Source organism: Acanthopagrus latus, chromosome 8, assembly GCF_904848185.1.
Source record: "Acanthopagrus latus isolate v.2019 chromosome 8, fAcaLat1.1, whole genome shotgun sequence".
Lineage (NCBI taxonomy): Eukaryota > Metazoa > Chordata > Actinopteri > Spariformes > Sparidae > Acanthopagrus > Acanthopagrus latus.
The window spans coordinates 18,818,489-18,835,970 of NC_051046.1; the positions used below are offsets into that span (position 1 = coordinate 18,818,489).

At 40.7% G+C, this 17,482-nt stretch overlaps 1 protein-coding gene across 9 annotated transcripts in view; it reads right to left on the reverse strand.

The window, feature by feature from the left end:
* Nucleotides 1-3,977: 3,977 nt before the first annotated feature.
* LOC119025078 (ethanolamine kinase 2-like) overlaps nucleotides 3,978-17,482 on the reverse strand; it is a 46,592-nt gene continuing 33,087 nt past the window's right edge. For 5 of the 9 annotated variants that reach the window (XM_037108408.1, XM_037108409.1, XM_037108410.1 and 2 more), the window contains 2 exons: nucleotides 16,542-16,615; nucleotides 14,433-15,684 (listed from right to left, as the gene is read on the reverse strand). In XM_037108408.1, coding sequence (XP_036964303.1) covers nucleotides 15,513-15,684; nucleotides 16,542-16,615 — 246 coding nt within the window. In that variant the 3' untranslated portion in view covers nucleotides 14,433-15,512. Of the gene's footprint in view, nucleotides 5,626-14,432; nucleotides 15,685-15,709; nucleotides 16,166-16,541; nucleotides 16,616-17,482 lie in introns of those variants that run through there. The other 4 variants (XM_037108402.1, XM_037108404.1, XM_037108406.1 and 1 more) reach the window with 4 other exon arrangements.

Genomic DNA, 17,482 nt, shown 5'->3' on the forward strand with positions numbered 1-17,482 from the left:
TGAAAATAGGCTCACTCTATCCTCTATGAAGGTAATTTAATATGATTGAAAGAAGCCTCGACCCTTGTGGTGAGATTGTTTCGTCAATTGCTATTTCCAGAGGTCAAGAATAAACCCTCGAGTTCAACATTACCCCAAACTTTTCATGATCGAGCACTTCATGAGTATGTTTAGGCAATTTAAAGCACTTGGTTAACGTCCTGGAAATACTGTGGTAGTGGCAAATACATCACAGGAGTAGGCGAGCAAAGCACTCTGAGAAAGCATGTGAACTTGGTTTAATACTGAATAAGTCGGGAGTGATTTGAAGAATTAGAGTTGAACTAATGAGCACTGTGCTCTCTGCCATCCAGCCCGCCTTCTGCACCACAGACTTTCATCACTGTTACTGGGTCACAATACTTCACACTGGAGAAAAACTTCACTGTTGTACATATTCCAGGTGGAGTTACAGTTTACAGAATATAAAGGGTAATGCAAATGAGTTGTGTACAGACATAATTTGTGGGAGAGGTCGTGGCTGACTGCACTAAAATCTATTATAGATAGATAAATGGCTGTAACAAAGTTTGTGACATGTGGGTGAGGGGATTCAGGGACTAGCATCTTTTGTCATAAATTAAAACATGATTAATTTACAGACAGATCTATCTAAAGATAAATGACTTAAACTTCAGCAATTGCATTTCACTGACGAAGGGAGCAATTTAAACATTCAGCTACTGCATGAGGGAAATTTGAAACAACTGACAACCCACTTAACATCAGAGTTGTGCTTTAGCAATTTACATTTTTCAAACGAGTGATATGTTTAAACTTAATTTGCTCATGTTCCAACTCCAACCTATCTTAAGGTTACATTTTCTGTATTATGTAGTGACAACAGTGTGTTTATGATCCGGTTAGATTTAGGCACAAAAGAAACTTCATTAGGGTCAGGAAGACATTGAATCATTACAACAACAATTTATTTTGGCGACTGAGCTGATCTGAAATTGTTGAATTATTTCAACAACAATATTCAGTTGAATCATCATTTGCTTCCTTGTTCCATTCTCTCATTTGCCATGAAGAATACACAGCTGTGGCAACAATCTGAGACAATTTTGCAGCATGTAAACAACCAAGGCTGCTCCCAGTGACTTTATTAAATTATAAGCATAAGAGATGGGACTGAATTTGATGCTGCATTGTGTAAAGCACATATTACAAAGAGAAACAACCGTGATCTCAAAGTGTATTTTATTTATTTATTCATTTGTAAGACGACAAGAAAGGAAGAGTAGCTCTACAGTTCTAACTCAAACAATGCATAGGAAGTTTGTTAATACGCTGCTGATTCTTGACCTCAAGTGACCTCTCCTCTTGTCAGCACTCCTCAATTAAGCACAGCACCATAAAAGTTCATTTTCAAACAGATTATTCAGTCATCCATTTATATAATTTGTTTTCAGTAGCAACAACAGCCCAAATTAATTAACCTTGTAACTTGTATACAACTCATCATGTCAAGTGCTTAAAGTCAGGTTCTGAAGTGGTCTGAAAACAGTAAAGAAAACATTTTTTTTCAATTTACTTAGGCTGAAAGTTACCCAAATCTGTTATATGTTAAATTGATGAGAAAGGTTTCCACTAGAATCTAGAACATGGGTGCGGAACATATTAAATTTTTTCTTAATTCAGTAAGACATTATATATTCAATTATAGAAGGAATCTCTTTTGATCTGTCTCTGTCTGTCTTCCATCTGATCTAGTCACACTTGGCAGGTTTGTTGCTGAGGACCCGAGAGAGTGAAGTGTCAAATTAGGCTCAATTTGGACACCCAGCAGGTTCAATATTAAAGGTCCCATATTATACTGTTTTTCATCGATTTCACTCAGCTGTCAGGGGTCCAACAAAACCATCTGTTGTCCTGAATTTCAGCTGTCTAAAAGTCCCTCAAGTGAGCTCTACTGAGAGCAGGCTGTTTCTGTGCCTGCACCTTTAAATGCTAATGAACTCCATCTGTCAACGCCTGCCTTGCCTGCTACCCACCCCTCTCAGGGAGAGGATGCCACTTATGCTAGCAGTAGCATGTGCTAATGTTATGGTGGATGTATCTCTATGACTTGCCGAGATGCTGTCGCTCAACCACACCAGTTTGAACCAGAATCGGACCCAGAAGGAGAAGGTAAAGGTAACTTATAGTTCTTCGGCAACTGTAAATACTAAAAATGTGGCAAAACTTACCTGTAGCTCAGGTGCTGTTGCCAGCTTTGTACTGACCCTCGTTACTGAAGCAGTCCGATGTGAAGTGGTTAACACATACAACAAACTTGCACAAACTGTAGCTTACACGTTAAAAATAAAACACAACCACTGTCTCTTCTGTTGTTCTGTAGCTGGGACAGAATATAGGCACTCATGTTGATTTGACAACAGAGTAATTTACGTGTCTAGCTCTGAGTGACGACATTGTGAAACACTGCTATCTTACTGCTGGACACACCAAACTTCACCACGGGGACGAATGCTCCCCTCACGGATATCTCCAATCACCGCGCAGAGGAGGTTAGCCTACGATAATGACTCCTTTTGTTACATAATGACAGGAGCTGAATCTGAACAGCCTGTAGGAGCGCCGTGTTACCAGTGGGTGGGCTGCAGAGACCATGCAGGAATCACCCCTATTCCTCATTCTGGGAGTTGGCAGGCTCAGAGGGGACCAGCTTATATATGTAAAGACCAGAGAAAACGTGTTTTTTATGATATGGGACCTTTAATATAGACTTTCGAAGTCACGCCAGTCAAAATATATACACTGTATTGCAATAAGTATTCACTCACCCATCCAAATCATTGAAATCAGGTGTTCAGATCACTTCCATGGCCACAGGTGTATAAAAGCACTCACCAAGACATGCAGACTGTTTCTACAAACATTTGTGAAAAGAATGGGTCGCTCTCAGGAGCTCAGTGAATTCCAGTGTGGTACTGTGATAGGATGCCACCTGTGCAACAAGTCCAGTCATGAAATTTCTTTTCTCCTAAATATTCCACAGTCAACTGTCTGTGGTATTATAACAAAGTGGAAATGGTAGACAATGTAAAATGATGAAGCGGATCAGCGGATGCTGAGGCGCATAGTGCACAGAGGTCACCAACTTTCTGCAGTTAATCGCTACAGACCTTCAAACTTCATGTGGTGTTCAGATTAGCTCAAGAACAGTGCGTAGAGAGCTTCATGGAAAGGGTTTCCATGGCTGAGCAGCTGCATCCAAGCCATACATCAGCAAGTGCAATGCAAAGCGCTGGATGAAGTGGTGTAAAGCTCGCCGCCACTGGACTCTAGAGCAGTGGAGACGCATTCTCTGGAGTGATAAATCACACTTCTCCATCTGACAATCTGATAGACAAGTCAAGGTTTGGCGGTTGCCAGGACAACAGTACTTGTCTGACTGCATTGTGCCAAGTGTAAAGATTGGTGGAGGGTTGATGATGGTGTGGAGTTGTTTTTCAGGAGCTGGGCTTGGCCCCTTAGTTCCAGTGAAAGGAACTCTGAATGCTTCAGCATACCAAGAGATGTTGGACAATTCCATGCTTCCAACTTCCAACAAAGACATGATGAGAGAGTTTGGTGTGGGTGAACTTGACTGGCCTGACCTCAACCCGATAGAACACCTTTGGGATGAATTAGAGCAGAGACTGAGAGCCAGGTCTTCCTGTCCAGCATCAGTGTGTGACCTCACAAATGCGCTTCTGGAAGAATGGTCAAAAATTCACATAAACACACTCCTAAACCTTGTGGAAAGCCTTCCCAGAAGAGCTGAAGCTGTTATAGCTGTCACTTAAGTTCATATGCGAGTCAAGGCAGGTGAGCGAATACTTTTGGCAATATAGTGTATATATATATTTATTTTTTTTATTGTGTCATGAATCAAACATATGATGTTCGTCAATTTAAAGATATTTTTTTCATCTTGAAAGACTTGTAATTTGTCATGAAACTAATGAAATATGAGACTGAGAAATACATGTTATAGTTTGCCATTTGATCAGGTTGGTGTTGGTGATGTGTGCTGAGCGAGATGCTATAGTTCACTGAGCAGTTTTAATACAAAACAGATGATATTTTATTTTATTTATGACAAAATGTGACTTTCTTGACTTAAGAATTAGTTTTTAATATGAAAAAAAAAAAATGTTTGAGTAGTTCATGGCACAAATCATGCAGGGTCTCCCAGCCCTATGGGGTCCACTGGAAAAGGCCTGACTGACTCTATGTAGAGCAAGAGCAGATCTGGAAACCCCTCAATTTACTATAACCTACAATATCAACAGTAGGCTATAGTTTAAAATATGTTATAATTTAGGTTGAAACAAGGCGAGGACCCAAATGCACACACACACACACACAGGAGGCAGGAATAGGGGAACTAAAAGCGAGCTTTAATAGAACAAAGCTGAATGGTGCAAGAAAACAAGGAAAACCAAAACTGAGTCATGATGGACAAAAAGACAACACTGGGAGAGAAAAACGTAGAGGAGGATTTGAGAAGCAAGATGTGACACATGAGGGCATGATATCGAAATAAAACAGGGAACACAAGAACAACAAGACCCTTAATCGTCTCGCATCTCAAACAACCTTGATGAGGAGAAAGAAGCTGCAGTTCATAAGTGAATGTCTAAGGTTGAAGTGAGGTATAAATTAGTTGTTGAATCATTGTTAAAACTCAGTAATATATGGTTTAGCAGCACCAGAGAATCTGCATTATTGGTAATTCCATAAACTGCTGAGGTGGTTTATCTTACTTTGAAATGTTGGAAAGGGTCTAACAGAGGAGTGGTAACAGTCCTCTCAGTCAGTAAGTGAGCTAATATCCTATCTACAGTGAATTTTGCAGTAATCGGCATTTCACTACCTTCTAAAACCGAGGATCAATTGTGACATGACTTGTAAACTGTTTGTCCAACATCATTCAGAGTCAAACAGTTTGCCTCTGTTGTTAAACACTGTTTTAACACCTAAATGAGGTGAATTTGTTATAAATCTTCAAATCTGCAGTCCACTGTATGATTGGTGGACACCCTGTAAGGTATAAAAAAAGTAGTTTTTCAACATCAGTCCCTCAGAGAGAAAGATTTAGAATAATGCACTCCTTGGTAAATAAGTTGAAATAGAAAGTTGTTTTCCATCAGAGCTGTGGTACGCACTGAATAAGCATGCAAATAACCCTCTTATGGGTTTTATGATCAGGCACAGTTTTTGTGGCTTCATGCGACTCGGCTAAATGTGGGAACAATTAATGTGTCTCTGGCATGATCTTCATCTCAATTTGCCAAATGTGCTTATCGGCATACTGACTGTGGTAAAACAAATATTTTAAAAATCACAGTGATAGCAAAACATATTAACTCGCGCTACAGACTGAAAAAACAAACAATAGGGAGCACATTTATAAGCTTATCTGTACCTTCATTTCCACAGTGGATTTACAGAGGACTGTACAATGTGACAAAAAAGCACAGGTCACATCAGCAGTGTAAATGCCGGCTCCTTATCCAATCATTCTAGCTCATCACTAATCCAAGATACTCTTCTTTCTTCTCAAAGTAGTAGTTGAGTCGTGCAGTGGCGTATCTGGGAGGAGAGCAGAGAATAACAAGGAATGATTAGAGAACACATTGTCACATTTTGTCCATCCAGTGTCCTTGGATGGACAAAAGGTGCATAATCACAATACAGTCGCTGCACCCTGTAATATTCCATGGAATCTTTCCAATTTTTTCTACTGTTAATTTTCATACAAGAAGTAAAATGCTTTCATTTAACTGAAATCTGCAGGAGACACCAGAAGGAGCCGCCTGTGAATGACACAAAAGCCAAACTCTGTTCTCGGTCCATCATGGCTCCTTGTATTAATTATGTACAGAGAACACAAATGGGAGGAGTAACTGAATCGCAATTTAACTTCACCAGATTTTTCGGCAAAAGAAATGGAATCTGAATAAAAGAGTTTTGATCCAATAGTTAGATAACTTTTCATCTTCTCTTTTGCCAGAGTGGATTTTCAGGCCTCTGCAGTGTAATTACGTTCTATAATGTTTTGAAAAAAGGATAAAGAACTTCCTTGCTGAATGTCACCTTAACAAAACACCCTGTAGAAAAGATGGCAGTTTAGAGAAGCAATTCAGACATCAATATTTTCACTAAAATTCTTTTTCGCCAGTGAGTGCTGGTTAAACACCAGTTATAGAGAATGAGCTGGGCAACTCTTATAAGCCTGTAGAATTTAACTGCACGTCAATGGGTTACTTTTTCCACTTCACACATTTAATAGCTTGAAAGTCTGTGTGCTGTCTAAACCCACATCTTTATTTGAAGTAGGAAGCTTAGTAACAAAAGTAAATACTGTATAAAGTGGAACAAAAGTTAGATGATATAATAAGAAACATTGCTGAATATTTAGATTTCCAACTTAAATATTACAACACTTTGTCGTTTTTTAAACAAGTCCCCCATCTAATTCAGTTATATAATTCAGTTATTCAGGAGAATGCTGCAACACTGTCCCAGGTTTGTAACAATCTGTCAGATGTAATGTGGAGCTAACTACAAACAAAACTCATCATGTTATGTGTTGAAAGCTTGTATGTTGAAGTAACCATGTATGTAACGCTGTGATGGTGCAGAAATAAGTGATGGGGGGGCTGGAGCGGCTGAGACAGAGACGCCATTCACACTGTTAAAACACAGAACCATCGACATGATTTGAAGCTGTTAGTTAATTATGTTTTAAAAAGTTTGCCTCACAGTGTAGTTAAATGACATAGCAGGCTACTAAACTTTCATAAAGCTGAGGGACTTGTTAACCACAGAGTTAAAAAAGAATGGTCGAAATCAACTGTGAACTTGATAGCATCTTTTTATCCAACCCTAATTTTTGCACTGTTTCTGGAAATGGGGCGAAAATTACTATCCACCCAGGTGCCATGTTTCCATCTTTGCTGATTGGAGATTAGTCCTCTGAGTCCTCTCAGTTTGGGCTCGAGAGTTCAAGATTTCTTTAAACGTTTTATGGAAAATGCCACTGGTATTTACTCAGCAAGGCGGGTCAGATAAAAGATTTTTTTTTTTCAAGTTCACAGTTGATTTCGACCACTCTTTTTTAAGCCTGTGTGTTGAGTGTCCAAGCACGTACTTTTCGATCCATCTGTAGCTATCATGCTATGCTATCAATAGGAAATGGACAAAAAAATTGTTTTGAGATCACATTGACCTTGAACGTTGAACTTTGATCATTGAAATCTAATCAATTCATCTCATGTAGAAATTGAACAAAGTTTGAATTCCCTCGAGGCTTCTCTGGGATTTCACATTCGAATGAATGCGACAGATTGACAACTAAAGAAATGAAAGGCTGAAGAAATGAAAGGCCTCCTATGCACAGATGCATAAAAAGGCTTACTTGTATATCGGCAAAAGGAAAATAAGAATATTGTCTACTTTTGGACTGTTAACCATGTTTAGTACATGTAAAAATGGTTTATGACATAATCAGGGTGATTTACTCACACATAATAATATTTTTAACTGTATTAATTATTAATTAACTATATTGACTGCTCACTCTGTATTTTAAGTTTTTTTTCGACATACTAATAATCTCCAGAGCGTTCCATTAGTATTGTCTTAGAACACACCATCAGTCCTTAAAATCCAACTCATAGATCACTTGTCATTTATTAATCTCGACCTCATAAAAGCAAACATCTTGAGGACGAACAGTGGATGTGTCAGTCGGAAGTTACTGTACAATTATTTTTCTGGCGTTCTTCATGTCTTCAAGTCACAATGCAAACCCTGCTCATAGCTCAAGGTAGGCATTATGTGTTCTGTTTGCAAAACCTGCGTAACAATATAGCATTAAGTCTCTATTCAATGAAGCAGAGAGCCTGAAAGCTGTGCCAAAGTCTCAGCACATTTCAGAACTTAACTGTGAGAAAAGTGGTTTTCAATAAATCTGATGTCTGAGTACGCTGTTGCCCTTGGCCATTATACTATACCCTTTGAAATTAAGTGAAGTTTCAAAAGCACAGAAAATGGAGGCACAGAGAGGAGTTTGTCCTTTAATCAGTGCTTTCACTGAACTCCTCAATGCCAAATCAGTTTTCTCTCCCATATCGCTTTGTGAGACAAAAAGATAATTCTGACACATGCCTTTTAGTTACTTGTACTCCATCAGTCTGTTCCCCACCTGTATCTCTGTGTAAAACTACTCTGTAATTGTCGTGTCAGGGTCTGGCTTCTGTTGTTTGGTCCTTAAAATGTTTTCAGTTTCTTTCTTGTAGTTTCTTGGCGTCATTTATGAGCCAATTTTAGATATAGAATGTACATCTGTGGCTTGCAGATTGAGCAGGTAGGTACAAGATGTGTGTAACCTTTGCCAATGGAAAGTAATTGAGAAAAAAAAAACACAAGGTTATAGAAATCCTTGGTGTTTGTCTGGTAGAGCCAACAGAGTGTTTTCTCTCAAAAGACATTTTCTATGGACAGACTTAATTTGCTTTGAACTATATGCAACAGTTCTCTTATTCACTTAGACAGCAAAACAAAGCCTTTTTCTAAATGCAACGGGATCAGTTCAAATGAACCCAATTAAATCATAGATAGATAGATAGATAGATAGATAGATAGATAGATAGATAGATAGATAGATAGATAGATAGATAGATAGATAGATAGATAGATAGATAGACAGATAGACAGATAGACAGAAAATACAGAGGCAGAAGTTGTAAAAAATAAAAATTGTACCCGCCTGCAGGGGTAAATGTCAATGTAAATGTCACAGGCCAGGTTGTGTGTAGGAGGGCTAACATAGCCTGTAAACTAGGCAGTAGACACAGTGATGTGATGATAGGGCCAAAAAGAGACTCATGCCGAAAAGTCCAGTTCTCTCTTCCCCTTTTGTGTGGCACTGAACAGCATGATTGCCCTGAGAACAAGGGATTTCTTCACCCTGTCTGTAGCCTGCCAATGACAGAAGTCTGTGACTGTTGATGCTCTTCTGTTTGTTAAAAGTGTTGTGTAGTGAGTGTCGGTCAATGTCCAGGATTTCCAGCATCCTGTTTGGTGTTCTTTTCTCTGCTGTTGATATGATGCCCTCCAGCTCCATGCAAACAACAGAGCAAGCTTTCCTAACCAGCCTGTCCAGCCACCCACTGTCCCTCTTGTTAATGCTGCCTCCCCAACACACAACAGCATAAAAGAGTACACTGGCAGTGGCAGTCTGGTAAAACATTCGGACGAGCTTGCAGCAGACATTGAAGGACCACAGCCCCCCAGACTCTGCCCTTTCTTATAAACTGCATCTGTATTGGCTGACCAGTCCAGTGTACTGTCCAAGTGTATTCCCAGGTATTTGGTGGTGACCACCTCCACCTTGTCTCCTTCAACAGAGACTGGCACCAGAGCTGGTTTTGTCCTCCAGTAATCCACCACCATTTATTTTGTCTTTGAAGTGTTCAGTTGCAGATGGTTGAGTCTGCACCACTGCATAAATGGCTCATCCACCAGGTTCCTGTACTCATCCTCCTGCCCATTCCTGCCACACAATTTCAGTGTCGTCCGAAAACTTCTGCATGTGACATGCTGCCACGTTGTAGCAGAAGTCAGACGTGTACAAGGTGAACAGGACTGGTGAGAGCACAGTTCCCTGTGGTGCACCGGTGCGACTGACCACAGTGTCAGAGAAGCAGTCCTTCAGTCTGACAAACTGTGGCCTCTCCATCAAGTAGTCTGTGATCCAGCATACCAGGTGGGCGTCCACACCTATCTGCAAGAGCTTGTCTCTCAGTGTGAGGGGCTGGGTGGTGTTAAAGGCACTGGAGAAGTCAAAGAACATGATCCATAGCCATAGTGGCTGGAGTGCATAGCGGACCTGGGGTCTGAGGAGGAGAGGAAACAGTTGTTCCATGGTTTTCATTATGTGAGATGTTAGAGCAACTGGCCTGAAGTCATTTAGCTCCCTAGGATGTGGCTTCTCAGGGACGGGGATGAGGCATGAAGTTTTCCATAGTGCTGGAACTTTTCCCTGTCGAAGGCTCAGGTTAAATATGTGTTGAAGAGGCTCCCCCAGTTCCACGGCACAGGCTTTGAGTAGTCTAGGAGACAGACCTGGCCGCTTAACGAGTTCTTATTCTCCTCAACTCTGCTCTAACCTGGTCTGCTGTGATGATCGGATGGAGAGGGGTCTCATTGTCTTTGCTGTTCCCCCCGGGTGGTGGCTGATTGGTGGTTGCTGAGTTGAATTGGAGCCACATTGTCTGTGGTCGCAGCATAGGGGAGAGGTGTGACAGCAGCTGGTGGTGGAGGTGAAAGTGGGGGGGGGGGCATGGGGTGGACAGGTAGGGGTAGCTGTGGGGGGGTGGACAGGCGGATGCTGCAGAAGGTGGGCAGTCAAACCTGTGACAAAAGTGGTTGAGTTGATTAGCTTTCAGCTCATCTCCTTCCACTATGCTATTCCCCTTCTTGCAGCCTGTGATTGTTTTCATCCCATCCCAAACCTCCTTCAAGTTGTTTTCCTGCAACTTCTGTTCCACCTTCCATCATGGCCTTGAGTTCCCTCTGTAGGTGCCTCAGCTCTGGCTGGTATCCCACTTTAAACACCCTCTTCTTCTTATTGAAGCGGCTCTTGACGTCGCTGGTTATCCAAGGCTTGTTATTAGTGTAAGGGTCCTTTGTATTTGCATACATAAGGTCAATTGTTAGTTTTTCCGTGTGGGGCAGTTCACAAACTGATAAAAGCTAGTCAGTGGTGATTGAAGTCGCCTGAGATTGCACTGAAGTCATAGGGGTGCTGAGTCTGAAGCCTCGCGATAGCAGAGTGGATGACGTCACATGCAGTTTCCGCCAGCCCTCTTGGTGGAATGTTAACACAAACGACTATGGAGTGCGAGAACTCTCGGCAAGTAGCATGGTTTAAGCCTAACAGCTAACAGTTTGATGTCTGGGCAGCAAGTTATCTCCTTTACAGTCATATGTCTTGGGTTACACAATCTGTTGTTTATGAAAAGCACAAGGCCCCCACCTTTGCGTTTGCCACTTAGCTTGGGATCCCGGTCTGCCTGTAAAGTTGTAAAGCTGGGTAGTTCCACGTTAGCATCAGGAATGTTGATAGTGAGCCGTGTCAACGTAAATCACAGTAGGCTGCACTCCCTGTACAGCTTCACGTTCTTCACAAGGGCTGCTAGCTCGACCGTCTTGTTGGCTAGAGAGTTCACATTTCCCATCACACATGAGGGAATGGTTGGTTTAAACCTCCACTGCTTCTCCAAAAGCCTAGCCTTAATCAGTTCTCCAGCTCTGCTTCCACGGTAGCGTAGCTTCAATTCCTCCGGAGTGTCGTGAACTGTGCCGGTGAGTCCCATTGTCTTGAGTCCAAGCAGTTGTTCCCATGTGTAAATGAGGTTTTTGCTGCTGTGATGCAGTTAAGTATTATCTGTATCCATACGATAGATAGATAACAATGTGATGTGTTAAAAGACAAAGAGTTGAAAAAGACGAGCTATGGAAAAGGCAGCCACTCACATTGGCACCTGCACTAGAAATGCTGATCCTCTCATTACTGCAGACATACTGCACTTCATGGTATATGTGAAAGTGAATTTGAAATGGTTTAACACCGGTGAGAATGACTCTAAGTCATGACACACAAATTAACAAAATACACACAGTCACCAAGTTGAGATGTTAATGAATCCATAACAGCATCTGTTTTTTTTGTTGTGTACACAACATTCAGGCATTAGCTTGATTTTTTTTTTTTTTTAATAAAGACTGCAGCTATGGACAGTGTCGGGGTAGTTACTCAAAAAAAGAAAACATTGCTTTACGTATTTACTCCCTGTGGAAGGCAATTTGTTAGACTACATGTTACGTTACATCCGCAATAGTACTCAACATCGCCTGAGATGACGTCTCCGGTAACTGCCAGTTAATAAAGCCGTTAAACCTTACATATGCCCATATCAGTCATATCCTCAGGGAGGACATACACAAGATATTTCATGTTCTTTAACAAAGTAATACCACAAAGCAGACAGGATGTAATGAAAGCTGCCCAACAGCACTTAACAGAAAGATGCACAGTAACAATCTCAAAATAAAACTTTATCATTAACCCTACCCCCACCACTTAATATTAATATTAATATTAATTGTCTCCATAAAATAAATGAATAAAAGACTGGACTTCCTCGCACCAGATGATGATGACAGACTTCAAAAACACACAGTTAAATGGCTTTACAATAGTGTCTGGCTTATATGACAATTATCAATAATATTTGTTTGATTAGTAACTGTAATGTGATAACTGAATTGAGGAAAAGTCAAGCTTAAAGATTTATTATGCTTCTGTGTTGAATAGACGCTGTGCCTATGGCGTATAGTTAGCGTAGGTGCATGTCCTGCGCCTCAGCAACAGAAATGTAACACACTGCATGTGAAAGCAATTACTATGACCAGTAGTTTCCCCAGTAAATACACTGCAGTCGTTGGCTGTTGTAGTCTCTCCTGACCCACAGGCTGCTTCTCTTCTTGGATTATACTCCTCTCTACACTGCCTGAGTGTCTCTGGTCGAGAGAGAGTGGACAGGCTGAACGTCTGGAGGCAAGCTTCCCCTCAACAAGCCGCTCAGCGGCAAGCACTGGCTCGAAAAGAATATCAGAGGCATAGAAGGGCAGATCTTTGCAAGAAAAGCAGTGGGTTCCACAATGGCCTGGCTCTCACCCACCAAAACGGGCAGCAGGTCATACCATCTTTTGGCTAATTAATCATAACTCTGTGAGTAGCCTGACGACAGGCAAAATGATCTCGACCATTGTTGGGTTTCAGCGTTGTGTGTGCTTGACTAAAGATGTATGAGGTACAAAAAAAAACAACAACAAAGAAAACTCCTTTCTCTCTTACACTTTTTTATGATCAAGAATGGAATTTGTGTATTTGTTGTTCCAAAAATGTCTACTTCTGTTGGACGTCTTCTTTCTGTCCAGCCATGTCAGGTCAAATTCAACGGTCGCATCTCTTAGTTAAACTTCCTTTCGTATGATAAAAATAATTAAAGATGATCCAGCTTGATCCGTGCAATGCTGTGACTACTACCTTCACTACTCGGATCAAGTAGCTCTTGAAATATGCATGAAATATTATCTGCTTTTGTTCTTAAAAAGTTAAAATATCTTGGCACTTTGAGCCATAGTGTTTAGTATAAAAGATGAATGTCAAAGTCATTAAAGACATAATCAGTTAATTAGAAGAATTGGTACAAGCCTCAATGTTACCGGATCAAACAAAAAACATTTGAAAAACATATTGGTCAAGAGTTTTGTTTTATTAATCTAATTACCAATCATGCCCACACTTTTCATGAGTAAAATTATGTTTGAGTGCGACAGTTTAAAAGAACAGCAACCTTCACATTGGATCCCATTCATCCGTATTTTTATGAAGGGCGACAACTACAACTAGCGTGCTTAACATTTATCATCATCAGAGATGAAACTGAGACGTTTTTCTATTTAGCAGAAGTGGGGGAAAATGAGCTCCCTCCAAAGCAGGTATTCCATTTCACAATGTGCTTTTGTGCACAATTCGCTCAATTTTGCAGTCAGGCTATTCCAAACAGTGGGCCTCCTCCTTGTTCATTTCCTCATAATAATGTCTTTGTCAAATAGCGGCTCACCTTGCCAACACGTCCACAAATCTAAACCGCTGCCTCGCAGACACTTTCAACACATGAATAAAATCATATAAGGAAAGCAAATATGGACGGTAGAGGGAGGGCGGGTTTGCATTCCCCTTGTGGCTCCCTATTGTCACTTCTACATCTGGCCCTGGTTAAAGCACAAGGCCTCAGCGACGCCTGTCACTCGTTGGGAAGTCGGCAGATTTGGCTCAGGGGGATAACAGTGGGAGGAAACACACACACGCGCGTGCACACACACATCCAGGGTTTAACTCTTTATCTCTTTCCGTGTTTATCACAAAAGCATAAAGCAACAGTGTGTTGTGTGTTCTCTCTTAAGTTAAGGGAAGTAAAACCGCTTGGTTAAGCTAAGGGGTAAGGCTGTGGTCATGTGAAGTAAATCATGGTTAAAGCTGCATTAATCATTATATTTTGAATCAAATCAAATGACTGGGTTTAATGTATAAAGATCTTTTGCTGTAATTAACCCACATAGAGCGATTACGCAACACCACAGTAAATTTTATGGCAAATTTACAGTTTTGCATTCATAAACAATTTTACGGTTCAGTCTAACCGCCGCTCAGCCCTAATCCTCTCAGAGGCAGCTGTTTCCAGCAATGAGGCTTTGATGAACTCCCTGTAAGCTAACATGAAATGTTAGCGGCTAGCTTGTGTGGTGGCAAAAAAAAAGATTCTTGTTTTTTGTTGTGTGTATCAGCATGTGAAGAAATCTCCCTAATAGCTAAAACAAACTTTGGGTAAAGTTCTTGAAAGATCATTAATGGTCAAAATAGAAAGCTTCTCTGTCATAAGAGACAGCTAACAACTAGCTGGAGAGAAAAGCTGCTAAGGCAGCAGCTAAGGCAGCACAGTAACTAGGAGACAACGTTAGCGTACGTCCGAGGTTAGCATTTGTTTCAAACGGGGTGTAACACGTTCACATTATCTGCTTATTGGCTGACTTTCACGTCCAGAGGTGGAGGGGAAGGCGGTGGTGTTATTATGAGCTACCGAGCTGCCAAACGGGCGACTGCAGTTCAAGTCTGTGGAGACATTACCAGCCATATTTGTGGCTACCAAAGCAAGCAATTTTTCATGGCAAGTCAGACCGTGTCAAGTTGTTTCTGTGATGACCAAAGCAGGTATTTTAAGTGTTTTTTGTGTCTTAACCTAAGCAGAGCACAAGCACAGTGTTGCGAAAAGAGAGAAAAAAATCAACTTAAACAAAGATAAAGTTTCAACATAACGAAACATTCAGTTTTAATGCATTTGTGGTTTTAACATTTTAACATTTGCAACATTTCTCCTGGAAAAGTAGCCAGTTATTCCGATTTCCCCTTTTCCTGTAGCATGGATGTTACTGTGTTACTTGTCATTTTGTTCCTCAGGTTTGTGCAACAATATATTCACTTCTATTCAGTTAGCCAAGTTATTGCATCCATTTTCGTCTCCTTTGTAAGACCTTTTTCAACATAATAGTAAAGTTGCAATAAAATTACTTGAACATTAGTGCAGGTTGCTTCATTCTATTTCAATTGCAAATTTGACCATTGCCATTAGTCCCCGTCTTGACAGCATTAATGATCGAGGTTCTGAAAGTCCTTCTCTTCAGATATTTGTGAGTGCGCATTGAGGCTGGCAGGGTAGCAGTGCTGTCAAACGTCAGACCTGCTTCCCCACCAGTACTTTTGCTCTCATTTTAGTTTATCCCTCCAGTTAAGGAAAGGTAACCCGACCCTCACCATGCACTTTAGGACAACCTCAGCAAGCAGCTTAGAGGAGCAGACGTCTAGCAGACGCATGTGGCCCAGCCAGGGATGAGAGACGTATATGTAAGGGAGGACCGACGGCATGGGAACAATAGTGCCTCTGTGCCTCGGCACCCCTCTGGATCACATTTCCTCCGAGGTCCAGATCGAAATGAGGTGGGGGCCCTGTCGCTGATCTAGCAAGCGAGGAGAGAAAGCCACACAGAGGGGAGGGTGCCGTATGTCAATAGTGATTAGGATCACGATCACAACTGTGGCGGGTGTGGGGCACGCAGAGGAGGGAGAAAAAGTGGGGGTGAAGGGAAACATTTCGCCCTCCTGAACTTTATTGTCTGGTTACTGGTGTTGAGGAATGTCTCCTGGACTTTTTTAAAGATAACTCGTCCCTACGTGGATCATAATGTATTTTAAAACAAAAGAAACTCGTTTTGATTTTTTTGTGAAAGCTGAGCCTTTTCATCATTTCATAATTTGTGGTTTAAAAGTGAAGAAAAGCAGAGCATTTCAATGGTTTGTCTGTTTTTAGAAGTGACAAGAAGTGTAGAAGAACGGTGCTCGTCCTGAGTGCTTTATTTCACATCGTGGGCAAACCAAGTCTTGAAGCATCAGTGGAAAAAAAAAGAGGTACCTCCACTCGGGGCTCAAGTTCAAATTTCTCTGCCAAAAAAAAGTCCTTGTCAGGGAATCGTAATGAAAATCCTGTTTGTCTAAACAATAAAATGTGAGTGTTTGAATTAGATTTGCAGGATTGTTTTTTTCCCATTCGTGATATATAGACATAAGTGATATGATGATGGTCAGTAAAAAGGGGGTCCCATGAAATTACTCTGACAGTGTTTATGTGAAGGTTGTGTTCACTTTCAGGAGCATGCTGATTTGAATATTAACACTATCAAACCTCTCTGAGGACTATGTTGACGCTAAATGATCCCTCAGTCACAAACCTCCCAATGTGGACATGAGGTAACCACAGAAAGGCTTTTTCTCTTGATTTTTATGGACCCTTTCAGCTGTCTACATCAGAAATACAAACCTTTGGAAGTCAAAGTCAATTGAGGAGAACCGTGATTGCAGGATGGCCCAGAGACCCCAGAAGAAGTTGGAGGCCTAGTAGAAGAGAACGAAAACAACACAACAGGACAATGACATTAGTTTCCACTATTTATGTTCTAAACTAGTTTTCAGAGAATGTTTTCATTTATTTTCAATTCTGTTTTTCATTTCCAGGAAGCTATTGGTCTTCATCCATTTCATTTTCAAACGTAGGTCATGTAATACCTGTGTATGCTTGTTTGTTGGTTTGTCATCAGGATTACACAAAAACTACAGAACAGACTTCCACTAAACTAGTATGGAGGATAGACCCCATCAACTTCTGGTGCAAATCCAGGATTTTTTTCTCACTTTCTCTCACATTATAGGGATAGTTACCATGTTTTTTCCCCATTTTCATTAACTTCTCAGGGTCTGCACGATTGATTAAAACATATCTTGCCTGGTATCTATTCGAGAGAACAATTTCACGCGGATCCTAGTAGAAATCCAGATGTAGCAGATTAAAAGATGTTTTATTTGATATTGAATTAGGCTCGATTGAATTAAAGGTAACTGTTGGGCCTTGGTGGAAGTATGTGCTTTACTGAGTGCCATTCTTGTTGTAAAATGGAATTACTTGATGAGCGCTCCAACTTGTATGCAGTTAAAGTAGTAATTCATTTTTAAAAAAATAAATTAAAGCAGTGTGTGTGTGTGTTTTGTAATCAAAATCACAGCAATAACCGGTGGTGGCAAAACAAAAAAAAAAAAAAAAAGAAAAGAAAATTTCCTTTACTTATGTAAAACCATGCTGTGAAAACAACTTACTACTGCATTGAAAACCTTGATGATGTAAATGTTGGTATTATTAGCAAAATGTACTTAAAGCATCGAAAAGTAAAAGTACAAATTCTGCAGATGGATGGTCCCTGTCAGTGC